At 36.6% G+C, this 19317-nt stretch overlaps 1 protein-coding gene across 1 annotated transcript; it reads right to left on the bottom strand.

Moving 5' to 3' along the window:
* Positions 1 to 9701: 9701 nt before the first annotated feature.
* On the bottom strand, positions 9702 to 11616 carry LOC126696811 (uncharacterized). The gene is made up of 4 exons (XM_050393537.1): positions 11303 to 11616; positions 10952 to 11212; positions 10233 to 10392; positions 9702 to 10084 (listed from the first exon to the last, which is right to left on the bottom strand). Exons 1-4 carry the CDS (start codon positions 11516 to 11518, stop codon positions 9906 to 9908), a joined length of 816 nt encoding a protein of 271 aa, XP_050249494.1. The 5' UTR covers positions 11519 to 11616; the 3' UTR covers positions 9702 to 9905.
* Positions 11617 to 19317: the final 7701 nt, after the last annotated feature.

Here is a 19317-nt window from a genome sequence, read left to right as displayed (position 1 = left end):
CATAGTTAATGAGATAAAATTGTGCTTGATGAAGATAAAGTCTTATGCATAAAAGGTGAGATCAAAATTCACATCATTGATAAAACTTCCTCCAATCAAGCACAAGAGGTTGTTGGTGCTATAAAAGGCAATCATTCAGCAATATAATCTTTTTCTTTTTTTTGTGTCAATAGAAAGATTCTTCATTGATGAACAAAGTTTCAATTTCCTAGAGCTTGAAAACATTCAAAAATAAGATTTCATTGGGGTTGATAGGTTTCTGTAAAATTTTCATGGAGATAATGGTAATCTTACTGAGATATATAAATCAAGGTTTTAAAATTGTGATGTACCCTTTTCTGGATAGGTTTACCGAAATTAACTTGATTTCTAAAATTATCAAGACAATTATTCATCCTTGAAAGATAAATACTTATTTTAATAATTCAAAGAATTGCACATTAACTCTAAGCATAATCTTATGTTTGCATGTTTATAATTATTTTAGATCTTAACAAATGGGAATTAAACCCTTAGTTGACTAATTAATCTTTTGAGGACCAATAAAAACTAACTAAATTTCATCCCATGCATTCATGCATATTATAAGACCATCCTTTGACCAATAAAATATGTCTTTAGGTAAGCTGTAGTCCATTATTCCCACAAACCCCATTTTGATAGGACTTTTAATCCTAGGTAAGCTAGAGAATTTTAAAGATTCCCTACGCACTAATAAGGATTTGACGGTAGTAAAAAACCGTGTCGACATATGCCCCTCATTTGTGGACCATACATCAGTAAGTGAACACCAATAGCTAAGAAAAGATAGCCCATTTACCGCCGAGGTGAATTCATCATCACTTGAGAGGTTGCTTTCTCTCTTTTCTCTACTCCGTTAATTACTAGCTAACCTGACAAAATGAATAAAGAACATGTACAGTGACTTCAAATTGAAATGATTTCATAAATTAGGGACTTTAATTGACAATATTATAAACATAGGGCCAAATACGAAAGATGATATAAATTTTAAGCCTTATCAACAATGTAAAATTATCAATACATATAATACGTAATGAGGCAATATATTTGTGTGCCAAAAAATATTTGGGCTTAACATTATAGTGCTCTTCAGATTGGCTAACTCCTTTTTGTTTTGGACCTTGAAGAGTAATGCCATTCATGCATTATTGTATAGACTTGAGTGGTGATGCTATGCCAAATAAATTTTCTGAAACTATATATTGGTCTGATAAGATACTTGAAGTGACTAAATTGCCTGGCTGGGTCTCATGAGCCATGCTGGTTGCCGCTAATCACGTACTGATAAGTTTTTGTTTGGCCCTATAACAAAGTCATACTATTTTTCTTCAGTAGTAAAAACAAAGTAAATATTTTTGGTACACTTGTGGAAGTGATCATTCTTGTAGGCTCACTTTTCCAACAATCCTCAGTATTATAAAAGTAGGATGTCTTAGAATTTTTAGGTTATCATTGAGTTCTTAAACTCATATTCATCCATTTTCAAATAAGTAGATGAATCTAACACAGCATCATCAACATTTAATTATATGTATATGTACACATGCAATTAAACACCAAGCTCAACACATAAAGCAAGGAAAAGGAAACTACTCTGCATGCAATTTGTATAACATGGCCATTGGCATCATGGAATTGAAGGACAAATTCCATTCTGGTTATAAAAGTACAACTAATACTCAATAAATAATTATAAGCATACATATATAGGCACATACATAGCAAACTTCCGCTTTTTATTACCAAACATAGGCAATGGACAATCTTCAGCTAGACTCCACTGGAAGTGCAACCTAACAATGAAGAATCAGAGTCCATGCTCTTTTTCTCACCAGCACTCAAATATCACTCCACCTTTATTCTCTTACGTACTATACCCTAAAACTTGAAATTCAAATTAAATAAGTAAAAAACTTCTTTTAAGTATCATCGTCTCCCTCTAATCCCGATCGCCATTAACGCGTTCCTTGGCCTGGAACCCACCAGAGGCTTTCCTAGAGAGAGTAAGGTGCACCCCAGGGTCATGGTGGTTGTATGAGGAATTGTACACAACGGAGTTGTTAATACCCTGCACATTGCTGTTCATGAATGCACTCATGGGTACAGAGTTAGTCCCTTTGTTTCCTTTGTGACTCTTATCTTTCTTTGGATTTCCCTCCTTATCGCTACTGCTATAGCTTTCCGAGTCACTGCCTTGGATTCCCATTGTAGTAATGCCCTTCTTAACTTGCAAAGATTTAGATTTGTCAGAACCATCAAGTTTCTTTGGGGATCGAATTAGTTCCATGAAAGCACCTTTGTTTTCGCCAGCAATTGTTATGACCCTCGTACCCGCCTCCTCTGAATCCAAAAACTTTTTGTAGCTACCTTTCTCCTTGATTTCAACTTCTTTGTGCCCTTCTTGCTTTCCACTATGGACATAGCTGGGCTTGTAATGCTCGCTATGTTCCCACTGCGAGTCAGCATTGCCACCAAGCCACGGCTTAGGCTTTTCAATAGTCTTTTGGACCAGCACAGTTTTCTGCTCTGCCTCCAGTGGGATCTTCTGCTCTGTCTCAGTTTCGGCCTTCAATCGTGTAGGTGGAAGGTTTAGAGGAGAAGGTGGTGGAGCAGTGGGCTTGGGTTTTGGTGACTGAGGTGGGGTTTGAGCAGCAGGCTTAATGGTTTTTGGAGATGAGGCGGTGGTGATAGTGGTGGTTGCTTTGACATTGGGAAAACTCTGTGTTGGTGCTTCTTTAGCAATTGGAGAAGTACGAACCGAAGAGGAGGATGGCACTGCTTTAGTGACTGGAGACGGTGGAACTGAGCTAGTAGAGAAAATAGGACGTGCTGTTATTACTGGTGCTGGTGCTGGTGCTGGTGCTGGGGCTGGAGTAGCAAAGGATCGTGTAACAGCAGCGGCTGGGGGTGGAGCAACAGCGGGTGGTGGTGGAGTGGGTTCTTGAGGTTGAGTTGGCTGAGAGGGGGCTAATGGCCTAAATGTAGGCCGAATTACTAGAGGTGGACGTGGCTCCGGAGCAGGGGCAGGGGCAGGGGCAGGAGCTGGGGCTGGGGCTGGGGCTGGGGTCGGGGTTGGGGCCGCAGGGCGGGAAATGGAAGCTAAACGGAACCATGGACGAGCTGGAGTTGGTTGGTTTGCCATATTGGAGAGGAATTATGCAAAGTGGGTCAGAGAGCTTGAACTATAATTAAACAAAAAACTTATGAATGAGCACAAATATAGATGGCTGGAATGTGTTGTTATTTATAGTTTTACAAGCAATGAGAATTCTACTTTGGAAGAAATTTGAAAAAGGGGGATGGGGGAGCATAAGAAACACGCCGCAATAAAGAGAGAGGGGAGAATAGGAAAGGCATCGGATTCAGCTAGCACCCACAGCCGACAAAAGTTCACAAAGCAAGATTGGTATCCATTGGAGTCCTTTAATTAGAAGAGTCTATACTTCTTTTGCAGCCCTCTAGGGGCGACTTCGCATACGGTGGGAATTCATTCAGCTTGTAATGGTTATAATTCATGCAATTTAGTAATACCTGCTTGAAGAAACCTATAGAAACCACCATTTTAAAGTTACATACTTTTAAAAACTATAGACTCATTCCAATAACCCGTACTAGAGAGAGATGCCATTTTCATAGAATTTTACATGAGTAATTCTTAAAAAGATGTCCAGCAGAATAATAGTAATATTCTTCTAAAGGTAAATCTTTCTTTGGAAAATTTAAAAATGGAACCTTAATGAAACTATTAGTCTGCAATCTGCATAGCAAATTAGAAATATACATTCACGTACTTTTTGTGTGAATTTGTCTCGTTCACATTTTGTGCGATGTATCTTAATCTTATTGTGCTGATAAACGCAGCCGCCGCGGTCCACCTCGTAGTGAGCTGGGTGGCATAACTTAAAAACTATGCTCGTAGCGGCTCGTATCATACTTAACGATCACAAAGAAGCACTTCTAAAAGATTCAATATGCTCAACATTCAACAACGCAAAATAATCACTATATTAAGATTCTTGCAAAGCAGTAAAAGATTTAAGGATCTATCAATTTAGTACCGTGTCTCTCTTGCCATATATGTCTTCTCTCTGACTTTGCTTGCTGAGGTAGTAAGATTGTGATGCTGTCCACCACTTTTTCTTTTCTTTTTTTCCCTTCTCTTGCCTTTGAGTTGAGAATTGAGATGCTTCAAGAATGGCTTTCCTTCAATGTACCTTGTAAGGGTGCCCTTGTAATTCAAAAGCCAAAAAATGAGGGCAGCTAAGGGATGATTGAGGTGCCAATATGTCAATGATGAGAAAATGAAATATACCCCCAGGTATCTCATGGTTGCAAAAGAGAAGTAAAGAACCTGAAGTGGACCAGGTTTGTCACCTTCAATCTTTTTTCATTTTTTTTATTTATTTTATAAAAGGTTGTGCATTTTATTTTTTGTAGCCCCTCCATATTGAGTGTATATGTATGGTTCATAATTTTAATCTTATTAAATTATCAATGACTACAAGATTTGCAAGCAATATTCGCACAATCTTTTGTTATAATTTATAATATGTATAAAATTATAGAATTTTGACTTCTTTTATTAATGTTCTTACGTGAATTTTTTAAAACTCACAATTTCTCGTCTTATTCTTGTAGTACTTATTAATTAAGAGACATCTAACGAGTGCCCTTAGGGCACTTATTAATAATTTATTTTAAGAAAGTTTTGATACCACTTTTATAGAAAATGAAAAAAACTGTCAAAATATTATTTTTTTTTTTCATTTCCCATAAAAACTTTCTTTAAATAGGTTATTAACCAATGCTCTAAGGGCACTCATTAGCATTTCCCATTAATTAATAGGTTTCAAAATTTATGAAATCATTAGAGTTGCCGACAAAATTGCATGAAAGTTAGTGACCTAAAGGGAATTTTCGTAAGGATCAAAACAACGTTACCTTACCGACCCTAACCTATGCGGCTTTTTAAGAAAATTCATTCATTTATGCCTTTAAGTATTCGTTTTTGCTATTTATAGTCATTTTTCTTTTTATTATAACTTTTAATTTAAAAGTCTTAATAAAGTCCATCTATTTTGAGACATCTCCTATCATTCATAGGATATGATGAATTAATAATTTTCTCAACTCTTCCTTTTTTTTGATGATTTTTCCTATTTTCTAGCCTAATTTTGTAGTTAACACAAATTAGGGCGTAGCAACCTTAGGAGAACTTTAGGCCTTTAGGGTTTCTTAAGGGTCTCTTAATACCCTAGGATTATTTTCCTATTTAAGCATATTGTAGCCTCCAAGGCAATTCAAATTTTCATAAATAAAATTTCAGAGAATTTGTGTTCTTTCTTTCTTGGTGGTTTTGAAGTTTTCCTTTTAGATTCAAGAAACCCCTTGTGGGTTCAAGAATTATTATCTTACCCAAGATGTACTCTATTTCTTGTGGCTTTCCACTTGCATCAATTTAATTTATAAAGGGGCTATGATTATGCATTTTATTTTCTTAGATCTTGTAGAGTATGTAGATTAAAACTCTTGATTTATCAATGAATATATTACCTTTTTTTTTTTTTATTTTGAGAAAGCAATGAATATAATACTTAAACATAATAGTCACACTATCTTTTGTTGCAATATATAATGTATATACACACATGTATTTTTTTAACAAATAAAGTTTAGTTACAAAATTAGTTGTAATCTTAGGCTACAACCTTATTCAATATCTTTTTATTGAATGTGAATTTTAACAAATCCACCAATGGATGACATTTTCTTCTTATATTCTTCATGCTTGCAAAATTTCTAGAAAATTAAATATCAATAGCTATGTCGTTAATAAATTGTTCAAATTGCAAATTTTTGTAATTTAAAATTATGCAGAAAATATAAGTTTATAGATCATATAGTAAATAATATCCGATTGACACAAAATTTGACATGAATATTAAGAGCATAAAGAACATGCAATTCAACGATTAGATTTTCAAAATATGTAATAATGTTTATTTTGTTAAGTAAGATTATAGATTTAGGCTACAATCAATTTTGTAGCTAAACTTTGTCATTTTTTAACTTTGTTCAAACCTAAGAAACCTTCTCTTTATTAGAATCATGTCGTATCATTTTTTTTAAAAAAATAATAATTGAATGGATGGTTTGGTTTCCTTGGATCATCATATTGTGTGTGTTTAAAGTGGTCATTATTGGGTATTTTTGGGTCTAAACAAACCAATAATTTCTCTTTTTCAGATTATATACAGGAGTCAAATAAGAAAAGAGAGATTCTAGCTATAGAGAGGATTATATCATTTGATTGAGATTTATGAGTAGATTGAGGGAGATCAAATTGAAATCAAATCCAACGGTGAGTCTATAACTCACAAATCCCTATTAAATTTCTGGGGTTAAAATTTGTAATTTTGTCATTATTTTGGTCTTGAAGAATTTTAGGTTTTGGTATTTAAAGAGAATGTATTTAAAAAGAAAATTATTCAAAATATCAATTCCTATGAAGTAGAAGATTTCAATTTGATACTAAGAACTTAATGATAAAATTAGCAGAAGGGTGACATAGCATTAGCACGTCTTGCATGTTAAAAGAAGATTTTTATTTTTAAATTTATAAGGTTAAATTACAAAATTGGTCCTTATCCTTTACATCATATCTCAATTTGACTTTTAACCTTTCAATTGTGCCAATTTAGTCATTAACCTTTTAAATGTTGTGTCAATTTAGTCATTACCATTACCCTTTGATGAAAATTGTTGACGTGGCAAATAGTCTAAATAAAAAATTATTTTTTTGCCACATCAACAGACATCTCTATTGCCACGACAAATTAAAAAAATAAAACAAATTAAATCTGCACACGTGAGATCGCATTAAACTAAAGAAGAGCATAAACTATTTTCTCGGCCCCTATTTTCTAGGTAGCCAAACAGAAAACAAGTAACCCATCACAATAAACGAAAGTAGAAGCAATTTTGAGATTGATTTTTGCAACCCATCTGTTTCTTCTCTTTGTCGATCGTGAGTTCAGAGAGTGAAGGAGTAGTTTGGGGCACACTTCCTAGAACTTGTAGAGTCTTTGCTCAATCATTGCATCTATATCTCAAATTTGTACTTTCTCAAAAAATATATATATATATATATCTCAAATTTGTAATTTTACTTTTCACACACACACCCTTCTCTTTTATTTCTCCGAGTTCTTGATCCCTTCTAGACACATGTAGGTATATTCATTTCAACTTTTCAAGAATAGATCACTTTTCTGCAAACCTTATATTAAACCTTGTTTTTTTTTCTTGTTTCTTTTTGTGGTCTAAATCTTGTTTTAAGTGTATTTCTCAATATGAAAAACTGTTTTGTTGCTTCAAGATTGGGAAAAGGACATCATAGCAGCTTTGCTAGGAACCCGATGGTTCTTGTAACCGAGGGAAGCACCTTTCTGTTTGGATACAAAGAGAGGAAACAAATGGGTTTGCAAAAATTAATCTCAAAATTGCTTCTATGTTTACTACGATCGGTTCTTTTTTTATTTATTTTTTTTATTTACTTGTTTTTTGTTTGTTAACCTAGAAAATAGTTGTTGAGAAGGGCTGAGAAATAGTTTATGCTCTTCTTTAGTTTTTTTTTTTTAATTTATTATTCCACAAGTAGTACATGTTTAATCTGATGTGGCATAATTTTTTTTTTTTTTTTTTTTTTTTTTTGCCGTTAGCCACATCAACATTTTTCATCATTTACTTAACTGCAGGAACTATTTTGACACAATACTAAAAAGCTAAGGATCAAATTGAAACAGATGAAATGTTAGGAACCATATTGACATATAATGTAAAGGTTAGGGACTAGATACGTAATTTACCCAATTTATAATTTGCCAAATTTTCTAATAAGGCATCATTTCCTTTTTTACGATTATTTTTATGGGTGTAGTTAAAAATCTGATTATATGGTAGTATATTAATTAAAATTGTTTTATAAATGTTTTTCAGTTTTTCCTTATAAAATTGATGTTATGGAATCTTTAAATTAGCTCCCACAATGTAAAATGAAGATGAGAATTTAATATTTAACATTAAACTATGTTCAGAGTTTTTTCTGTTTTTTTTTATGGATTCTAAAGTTTTGAATGTTGATTGTTGAAGTGCAATAACATCAAGAAGAACTTATATAAAACATTGTTCTAACAATCATGTTAATTGTTTTAAAAATGGTAAAACTTAAGTATAGTATTTAGGTGTTGTTCCTTAGGTTCCGCTCTTAAAATTTAATCATGTGGCAGTACTTAACTAAAAATACACTTTCATCCCATGAGAAAAAAAGCCACAAGGATAAATTTTAAAAGAACACCTAAAGAACAATATTTAAATACTATACCTAAGTTTTGCCATTTAAGAAATGTTTTTCTATGGCCCATATACCAAAGGTTTGTTACTCTAATGAAGTAACCTGTCTGCAGACTTTGCCCACAATCCTGGCCCAATTTGCAGGTTAGAGGATGGATTTTAGCACTTAACTAGAAACAAGTATCATAGCAATGCAGGCTCCATTTCAAGGATTATAGATATGGGCTAGCTGAATGGTGAGATAATTACTGCTTGATATTGTTGCAATTAGTTGAAGTAAACAAAGATTCTAAGATGATGATACTTCAAAAATCTTCCAAACAAATACAACCATTTCTGTCAATTTGTGAATGATATTGTACTTCTAAATAAACTCTGAAGTAATGCAAGATATTTGTACATGATTTGTTCCCTGTTTCCAGCACATCCCCATTTTACGTATGATGTATAAACTGCTTGGTGGAAAATGGTTCGGCTTCAAAAAATCTAAACATGCTAACACTAGCTGTGTGAACTTTCTTTCTACTTATTAGCTATGAATGGTCTTGCACTCTTGCTGGAGAAAAAAAACTCAATTCATTACTAGCAAGGGGTTAGTCAAGACATCAAAATCGTGTAATTTATACACTAGGGGCACGAACTCAATATCATTGGGTACAAAAGAAGATGAGCATAGATACATGAAATCATGTAACGGAGGAACTTTTGGAAATCGAGACCCAAAAAACATTCAGAAGCTTATAGATAGAAATAGGATGGCTAATATTTCTAGCTAAATGGGCTTCTTGCAAAAATGTAAATGGCTTAATTAGGCCCAAATCCTATCCCGCTAGGTTGTACTGGTTTCATATCAAAGGTTTTATATTTAGCCACCAAAAAAAAAAAATCCTCATACTCATGAAAGAAGAGCCGGTATTGAGATATCCAATCATGAAACTAAGGCCTTGTATCTAATCTATCAATAGGGCACAAGGTCATTTGGTCAGGCAATTCATTCTCTTTTTTCAACAGTCTCCCTATGAGAGATTTCCATAATTAAGATCAACAAAATTGTGATCAAAATAGTAGGGTAACTGCCAAGAGCTTTATAGCTCTATTGTTGACACCTCCTCGTATTCCCAATGAAAATATCCAGGGTTAAAACCGTCCCTCCTCATTATGACTATTGAATTATCAACAAACAAAAAAAAATAGTAGTGTAACCATTATGCGGTCAAACATTAATGTCTTTTATGCCTAATAGAAATGTAGTTCATGTATTTTGGAATTGCTTAACATAATCTAAAGAATTTCACCTTAATTCAAAGGCAAAATCACGCACCTCATAAAATAATCCTCGTAAAATAATTATATATGGTTGGGTCTAAGATATATACTAGAAACATGAGTGGGACTCCCCTCAAAAAAAAAAAAAGAAAGAAACATGAGTGGGACAAGGGGGAAGAACAAAAAATTGGAAGTTGCAGATAACACAGGTGACCAAAAAACAAAGAAAGTACGAGAGAGCTCACAATTGCAAGGTCTGTAATTCATGGCCAATTAGTGAATTCAAAAACCTTGAAAACTATATCGATTCCAGTGGGGATCTGCCACACAAAGAGCAGAACATTCAACACATTCAATGCTATGTGAAGATTTCTGGCCGTCTCATTTCCTTTCTGCATTGCAGGTACAAGAGCCGCAGCTGCTGCCCATAGTGCTGTAATGGCTGTTCACATAAATTATACCAGCAAAATCAGGTTAGATAGCACAAATGCAGGACAGCAACCCTTCTGTCAAATACTTATGTATGGCTAAACGAGTTCTATTTTCCATGATATGTTCAGTTTTGCTCAAATGAAAAGCTAAAGATTTACCTGCTCCTGCAAACAAATGAGGCCCTGGAAATAGCTTTCCTGTCCTAAACCATGTGTTCACTCCTCCGAAAATTGATTCAAACACTCCGAATCCTAGCAGTATTGACCCTGAATTGAAGTGTCTATCCCTGAAGGACCCTTTCAGCAGCTCTTTCCGTTCCTGAATTTGACAAACCAATATATCAGCCTCTCCTATATGCTATAGTGAGCATTATACCCTTCTTTTTCTTTTTGGAAAAATTTAGATACAGTTTTTTAAGTGTGGTATCTTAGATTCCCCAATTAAATTCAATCAAATGATTGCATTGGGCATTGACCAATGCAGTACAAGCAATATTATCTTTCCTTAGGACAACTAAATTCAACCATGTGCTTTATTAACCAATGCAATCACATGGTTTAACTTAATTGAGGAACAAAGGTGTAGCAAAACTTTACTTCTTTTTTTGGATACATAAACGATGTGACATATATAAAACCAAATTTCTGTGTAAAAGAATAATCTGGCAAACTTATATTACTAGAACTATTGCAGTGTCATACAAACACACATTTTGTCACCAGAAATTTCATACATACAACAATATTATCTTCAATCCCCTGTAGAGCAAACTGGCGATCAACATTGCTATTGTACTTTACAGTTCAAAGTTCAAGCCAATAATGCCATTTATTTCAAAGAATCTTCTTATAATTATATCTCTCATAAGCAAACCTACCTCAGTGAGTTGCTGAATTTGGAGCTCAACCGGAGAGGGTGCCACCTGCACTGGTGTCCCTTCTGGAGTAACTGGGGCAGGCTTCACTTGCTTTTTGAGTTCAGTAATCTCATTCTGTATCGTCCTGACTCGGCGCCATTGCCAACCCAAATACCCAGCCCACAAGGTATAGAAGAACAAACTAGCCATCACAATGGGGTGTATGAGTGCAAATGTCCTTCCCTCCAGTATTCCAAACTCTCCACCGACAGCAAGTGCATCCTGTTGAATCACATTGACACAAGAAAATCAGAATTCAAGCCCAAAAGTAAAAAACAAGCACTAGAAATCTGATACTCGTGTGTAACTTGCCTTTTGGTCAAGAAAGAAAGGTATTGTGAGTGCTGTGAGAGGAAGAGAAGCTGATTTAAGAACATGGATGATATCATGTGAGAGGCTTTGTGGGTTGGTTGTTGAGTCTCTGGAGATATTCAATTTTGTTGGTTTGATTTGGGGAATTGGCAGTTTGGATTGGGGTGGTTTTTGAGGAAGAATTGAGAGTTTCAGGAGGCTGAGTGTGGCAGCCATGCTGTTTCTGTATCTACACTTTCTTGGGCAGAAATAGAGGGGTTAACATTTTTCAACAAAAGATAAGGAAGTGTGAGTTTATGAGAGGTTTTGATTCGATGTTCTGTGATTCGCTTTACCTTGTATACCGGTCCACCGCATCCCTTTTTTGACTTCTAGGAGGACTCCACGAGAACCCTCCTGAAGTTGAGGGGTTTTTATTTTTATTTTTATTTTTATTGGTAAAGAAATATCAAATATCTTATATTTTTGTTTTTTTTTTTTTTTAATTATGTAATCAAGAAAACTACAAGTGTATTTAACAAATGAAGCACCTTTGACATCTTCTTCTTTTTTTCTTTTTTTGGGTAGAAACAGGAAAGTCTTATTTAATTAAGACAGAGTTTATACAAACGCAATTATATCCGACCTGACGGGACATATTTTACTAATCCTTAGGCCTACCATATCCCTTACAAAACAGTGGTATACAAAATTGGGACAAGTGTTGTAGAGGGTCAAAAGTTGCTGCTGGTGGTTTCCCCGTTTTGCTAATGCATCTGCTCATTCATTGGCCTTACGATAGATGTGGCGCACCTGGACCACCCATGCCCGCTCCATAAGACTCCTACAATCACAAATTAAAGGAAAAACATGAGGAGGGAAATTTTTAGTTGAAGCAGTTAACCAAGATAATACTATCACAGAATCAAGCTTTAGTTTGATAAATTTGAAACCCAAATCCCACGCCAGCATGAGACCCTGACGCACAGCTCCCAATTGGGCCATATTGTTAGTAGTAATACCCATACTTAGAGAAAATCTTGATATCCATGAACTTGAACTATCTCGAAGTAGACCCTTTGCTCTGGCCCTACCCAGGTTGTCTAAAGCACTACCATCCGTGTTTAGCTTAGTGAATGGGTCAGTTGGGGCAATCCACTTAATAATTTGAGGAATACTATTCCTAACAGGTTTAATAGGGCTAGCCAAGTAAAAAAATTTGATGCCTGCTTGAATCGTTTTGTGGACAATTCTATGCTAGGAGATAGATTGATTTTTAAATATACGCTTGTTTCTTGCTAACCACAAATGCCAACATAGGAATGGAAAGTATATATTCCAAGGCAATTGCTAGTACAAGATGACTCAATCAGAAATGGCATTGGTTTAAAGCCAAGGCTGTAAGGATGTCTGAAAAAAAAGATAATGGCAGGATGCCTGGGGAATTACCCCATACGTCCTTAGCCCAAGGGTAATCTATTAATATATGGATTGTGGTTTCCGGAGAGTTGCATCTTGGATATATAACATTCACATTTGGGCAAGAGAAGGCTAAATACTGTCTTGTGGGAACCCGATTACGCATAGCTTTCCAAATGAAAATTTGGATTTTTTTTAGGACAATGGAGCTTCCATATCCAATTCCACAATTGCTTATTTGTAGAGACCTTAGCTTTTTGGTATAAATATTTTGAGGGTGACCTAACCGAGCAAAGACCGTTATTGTGGGGCCACACAAAGGAATCAGGTAACCTAGTAAGTTGCGCCACAGGGAGACCTTTAATAAGTTGCTTGAGTTGCATAGGGAGGGGGACCTGAAGGACATCTAATGTCCAAGTATGATTGTTTCACAATGAGAACACAACTTGTTGCTCCTCATTTGGCATTAATGGTCCTGCAATACAACTCTTCAATGTCCCCCAAGATCCAATGGTCCTCCCATACCTGAATAGTTTGACCATCCCCTAGGATCCATCTCATCCCTCAACGTAACCATTGTATTCCTTCATGTAGGGCTTTCCAAATGTGGGACCCTCGAGGAGTCCTAACACTTTCAAAAAGGTTCGTGTGGGAAATATATTTGGCTTTTAAAACTTGTGCCCACAACATATTCAGCTGCTGTTGAAGTCTCCAAGCCTGATTCATAAGCATAGCCATATTCATATGTTGACTTGTTTTTAAGCCCAGCCCCTTGGCCTCTTTCGGGGATGCAATAGTATCCCAGCTAACAGTATGGCAACTTTTGTGTTGTGTCGTATCTCCCCATAAGAATCGGCAATTAATTTTATCTAGATTTCAACTTACTTTCTGCGAGAGTAGCGTTTTTTACATGGTATAGAGGGGGATGGAAGCTGCTAAGGATTTGATCAATGTGACACAACTAGCTACAGACAGATATTTTGCTTGCTAACCCTCAATTTTCTTCTGGATTTTATGATATTGATATGCGTTGGTCGTACGGCATGTGGTAAAAATAGGGGTTCCTAAATAGGTTCCTATTTGCATCGTGGTTAGGATATCAAATGTTCCAAAAATCAGATCCTTCGTTCTTCGAGGGGTATTCGGTGAGAACCAAATACGTGATTTATGAGTACTAATAATTTGGCCTAAGCACTAGCAAAATTTTTGTAAAATGTTTCTAAGGTTCTAGCAATCCGTTAACTTGGCTTTGGTGAAGAGAAATATATCATCTGCAAAGAATAAATGTGATATCCAAATTTGCCCTCTAAACACAATGGGGTGGATCATGTTATCCCTAACCACCTCTTCCAACAGAATGGAGAGGTGTTTTAAACACAAAATAAAGAGATATGGGGATAAGGGATCTCCTTGACGCAATCCCCTACTAGGGATCACTTCTGGAAGCGGAAATCCGTTCCATTGAATAGAATATCGAGTAGAGGAGATCATGTTCATAATAAGTGTAATTAACGTTGGCGGGACTTGGAAGAACTTAAGCGATTCTTGGATAAATGGCCATTCTAGGCTATCATAGGCTTTATCCAGATCAAGCTTTACAGCTACGTAACCCTTTGTCTGCCTCTACATACCAATGTATGAATAATCTCCTGAACCAGAATAATATTGTCACTAGTTCTACGACCCGGGACAAACCCTACCTGACAAGGATTAATAATATCTGCAATATAAGGTTTGAGTTTTTGAAGGATAATTTTAGAGACCAATTTATATAAAGTATTGCATAAACTAATTGGCCGAAATTAAGTGATCATCTCTGGGTGGGGCACTTTCGGGATGAGAATGAGGTTGGTGAGACCCAATCAACCTAGATTGTCATATTTTCAAAATTTTCTTGAATGACCTAAATCACACTCAGACCTACAATATGCCAACTTTTTTGGAAAAAAATTGCATGATATCCATCCGATCCAGGAGCCATCAAAGGAGGAAGAGAGAACATGTTCCTAGCTATCTCCTTAAGTTGGGGAATGCTAGTGAGCCATTGGTGATGTACTAAGAAATGACTATTTTGACTGTGGTGTTGACCTAAGAAGGTCCTAGATCTATGGGGAGACGAGGTGGATGTGAACATTCTTTTAAACGCGTCACGAATATGTAGCGTTAATTCTTCCCCCAACAACCATATCCCAATTTCATCTTTAAGGGTGACTATACAAGACTAGCTTCGATGTTGTAATGTTTTTAGGTGAAAGAATTTTGTATTAGCATCACCATAATTTAACCACAAGATTCTAGATTTAAGTTGCCAAAACAAATATTCTTGGTGAAGGGTATCATTGTATTTCTAGGTAAGTTGTTGTTCTAAAGAATATAGAAAGGCAAATGGTTTGCTTGATAAAGCCACCTAGATACCTCGAATCCTGGCTAAAAGATGGTTCTTTTGGTGAAATAAGTTTCCAAAAATATTTTTATTCCAATCGATAATGCTATGTGTTAAAAATTTTGGGTGTTGTGGAAACCTAGGAGGATGGGAAAGCATCCGAGGAAGTACAACTTTGTTTCACAAGGTGTGAGAAGGAGGGGGTCCGTGAGCCACATTTGCTCGAATTTAAAAGCCTTAGTCAATCTACATGTTGAGGGATCGGTATCCAGTAATATGGGGCAATGATCAGATTTAGTACAAGGAAGATGATGAATTTCCGTTCTGGGGAAATGAATTTTTCATTCCGTATTTCCTAGACCTCTATCTAAACATTCTTTTATATTGCGATACCAAATCAAATTTTTGTTTAACCACATAAATCGGGGTCCTTGAAAACCCAAATCCATCAACCCACATTGATCAATACACTCTCTAAAAGCAGAAATTCTATTTCCATTTAAAGGTAAACCTTCCATTTTTTTCATCCTCAGTAAGCATTTCATTAAAATCTCCTAATAGAACCCAAGGTAAATTAACCAATGGAGCTAAATTCTTTAAATATTCCCATAACATTTTTCTCTTATTAAAATTAGGAGAAGCGTAAATAGCAATGAGAAGAAAATTATGGGATTGAGAAGGTAACTTAAACAGCGCATGTATGCTATACTCACTCATGGTGAGCATCTCCACTTTGAGGTTTTGACCCTTATTCTACATCATTTATATACCTCCCAAGAAACCTATAGAATCAACCCTTTGAGAATAGGAGTATGGTAACATGTCAATCACTACCTGTGCCCGATCTTTAACAATATGGGGCTTAACTATAACCAGAATTTGGGGACAATGCCTACGATACAGCTCATGAGCATGGGTACAAAAAGCAATATTTCCTGTTGTAGACACTGCATTTTGTACCCCTTACTACTCGGGCCCCCATTCCCCAATGATGCTCATACTCTAAGGCCCAAGGCTAGTTTAGAGCTCAATAAAATATTAAATTAACTTGATGAGTATTAAAATAGAAAATATAACCTTTTGAAATGAGCAAAAATCCATTTTTGAAAATAAAATGACCAAAGTAGCCCTCGGCCTGCGTACATGATTCGTGGCCTGTGTACGCGAGCTAAAGCATGCATATGCAAGCACGTTATTGGTATGCAGGCACGTTCTTGCGAACGTAACTAAGGTTTTAGAAGCATATGAAAGGCAAGTTTTCTGCAATAATGGCTGAGGGTTTGAACGAATCCTACATCGTCTAAGAGCCGTTCTAAATCCCATTTTTTCAACTATAAAAGGCCTTACATGGTATATTTTCAAAATACAAAAATCTCACGGGAAAAACCTAAAATTTACTAGAAAATAGTGAATCAACAAGGAGTTTTTCACAAACCCCCCCCCCTCTTTTTTTTTTATTGGGACCTTTTTTGGCCCCAATTCTATTGATTTTAAGATCACTAATCACTCTTTTATTGAATTGTGATAGATTTGACTGAAAGGAACGATCAAAATAAAGCTTAGGAGCTTTTGCTTTAAGGTAAGCTTTAAAACCCCTTTTTTTTTTCTTTTCTGCCTTAGTCTTTGTTTTAATCTGCTTCTTTTGTTTAGTTTATGTTTTCTTATGTTTGTCTAGGTTAGTTTTAGGTTGTTTTTATATCTTTAAGCATGATAGGTTGTTAGATTGTACGTTTTAAGTTTCTGCTCTGTTTCTATGTTGATTAGCATTTTTGGGTAAGGATCTACGTATGCAAGATCTAGCTTGCGCACGCAAGCTAAACTCATGCGTATGCAGGCCTGTTCTAGCGTGCGTGATGCCATTACCCAGAAAACCCTAATTTTTGTTTGCCTTGATTCTGCCTTCACTTGTTTGTTGCATAGCCTCCTTTTCACATGTTTTTAAGCCTCATAAAATGCTTGCTAACCTTTTTAACATGCTTGTTTGTTATCATATGTCTAGATTAGGGTTTAATCTAGGGTTTCTTCGTCTTAATGTCATTCATTCACATATTCATGCATTGATACCATAGGTGTTGTGCTGTTGAGAGATAAGTAAAAGGGTAAGTCATGCATTAGCAATGTTCATGCATTCGTGTTAGGTTTTCTTAGATGCATGGTTAAGGTTTCTAACATGTTAACTTTTTGCGTTTGATATGTTTTGTTTGATGATATGCTCGCTACCATGTTTTGTTTTAGATAGGGTTTTTCATATGTTAGATGAATGATTAGGGTTTCTTTTGTTTGGCTCTCTTTTGTTTGGGTAGATGGATACGCATGTTTGCTTAGGGTTAAAGATGTCATATTGTTTGTTAGATGCATGTTAGTGTATGTGTGTGAGTCTAGAATACAAGTATTTAAATAGTTTTTAATGGGGATAAGACATATGACACAATGATGGGAGTCTAACCTTAGGGTTGAGCAATCTTGGGTGCCTAATACCTTCCCAAGAGCATACCTAAACTCCATACCTAAACTCCGAACTCAAACTCTAATAGTAAGATCAAAGGTCCTTCCTCATAAAGACGCTATATGCATAGTTCCTAGACCATATAACTAGGTGGTGACTCTAATTTACCCAACCTTCCCTTGTGCCCACACTTGCTCCCTGGCAGTTCCATGCTACCAACTTCATGGAGGAAGAGTTAGGGATTAAGATAATCATTGGGGACCCCCACAGTCCCCCGAAGTCCTTATTGTGGACTGAGTAATGCATTGATGCCTCGCTGTCGTTATCTTGATCCTGTACATTGGTTCTAGCTCTCCTAGCCTTGCCCAATACGTGGTGGACACGATGAATGGTAGGCTTGGGTTGGAGAACATGATGATGTATAACTTTGGTTCCTCTTCCCTCAGTGTGATGTTTACTTCGCTTAAGTCCAGAAAGCAAAAAATGGCTTCGGGCAGACGCTCCAGAGACATCACACTGTCAAAGCTCTCCTGGATATTCCTTTGTCTGACCGGTGGGGCTTGGTAAGGATGCATTATGCACTAAACTCGGACATGCCCCTTGGTTTGCCTCCGAGGTTGAGTTTGAGAGGGTGGCTCGAGGCGAAGTGGTAGATTGGGGGTGTGGGTCATCTGATTCCATGCTATCGTAGCTCGTGGGTGCACTGGGATTGTCACATAGCTCACGTTCTCATCGTTGGAATTCTCTATTGACAAGCGGTTCCATAATTGCTCGAGGTTCTTCATTGAGAAGGATTGGTCGTGGGCAGGGGAGAGGTTCATGTGCATGGAACTTTGAGGTAGGTGAGACGAGCTCCCTGGAAAGGATGGTGTGAGGTATAAGTCCGGGTCTGTTGGTGTGGGTGTCGTGGAGCCTTGGTCGGAGGAGGGTGCCATGTGCATCAGTTAGACTACTGTGTTTTAGCATGGGTAAAACAGGGCCTATCTTATCCCTCTCGGTTTCACTCGGTGAGGTTAGACGTGGAGTTACCTTGGTCATACGGGGACAGCTGGCCATGTTTGAGGATTGCATGCAATCCGTGTGTGTCCCATGTGTCAGTGGTAACTCCAGATTTTCACCCTTCTTTCGCCACATCACTGTGCATCAGTGGACGCCTTGTTCACCGTTTCATGCTCCTCAGCTAGCATCACGCGGAAATTATAAGAAGGGTTGGGTTGGATGTGACTCGGCTTATTCGGTGGGGAAGATACACGTGAGTTAGCTGCATTCTCTCTTCCTACTCCACGTGTCCTTTGTCTACGGGTTTAGACAATTTTCCATGGAAAATGGGACGACTCACTTCCTGAGTTCCTGGTTTCCTCACCATGCGAGTTCAAGATGGACGTCAACATATCACTCCTCAAGATTATGGACTCCAAACAAAGTGGTTCTTTATGTCCTATCCTACCACAACCAAAGCATAATACCAGCATATTTTCATACACAATATCTTGCCAAAATGTGCCGATTTTAGGACGCTTAGGAAGAGGTTTAATGGTGTCCAATTGGACACATAGCCGAGCGAACCTCCCTTGGATCGCTATGTTCGTGACCGCATCTATTTTAAGAAGTTTCCCTAGTTTATTTCCCACTTGTTTTAAAAAATGTCGATGATAATACTCAATGGACAATTGTTCCAATCTTATCCAGACAACCGTAGACGTAACTTTGGTTGTACTAGGATGGAAGGCCGCCTCCCATGCTTGAACATGGAGGTATTGTTCACCCACAAACTACGGGCCATCCACG

This window comes from Quercus robur, chromosome 8 (assembly GCF_932294415.1).
Source record: "Quercus robur chromosome 8, dhQueRobu3.1, whole genome shotgun sequence".
Lineage (NCBI taxonomy): Eukaryota > Viridiplantae > Streptophyta > Magnoliopsida > Fagales > Fagaceae > Quercus > Quercus robur.
This window is presented reverse-complemented; position numbering and strand designations above follow the sequence as displayed.

What these genes read in the sequence shown, in the direction of transcription:
- LOC126696811 (XM_050393537.1), bottom strand. Translation starts at nt 11,518, where the DNA reads ATGGCTGCCACACTCAGCCTCCTGAAACTCTCAATTCTTCCTCAAAAA. An exon ending in AAATTCAGCAACTCACTGAG is followed by an intron (nt 10,393 to 10,951) that starts GTAGGTTTGCTT and finishes TGTCAAATTCAG; the next exon opens with GAACGGAAAGAGCTGCTGAA. An exon ending in TCATTTGTTTGCAGGAGCAG is followed by an intron (nt 10,085 to 10,232) that starts GTAAATCTTTAG and finishes TTATGTGAACAG; the next exon opens with CCATTACAGCACTATGGGCA.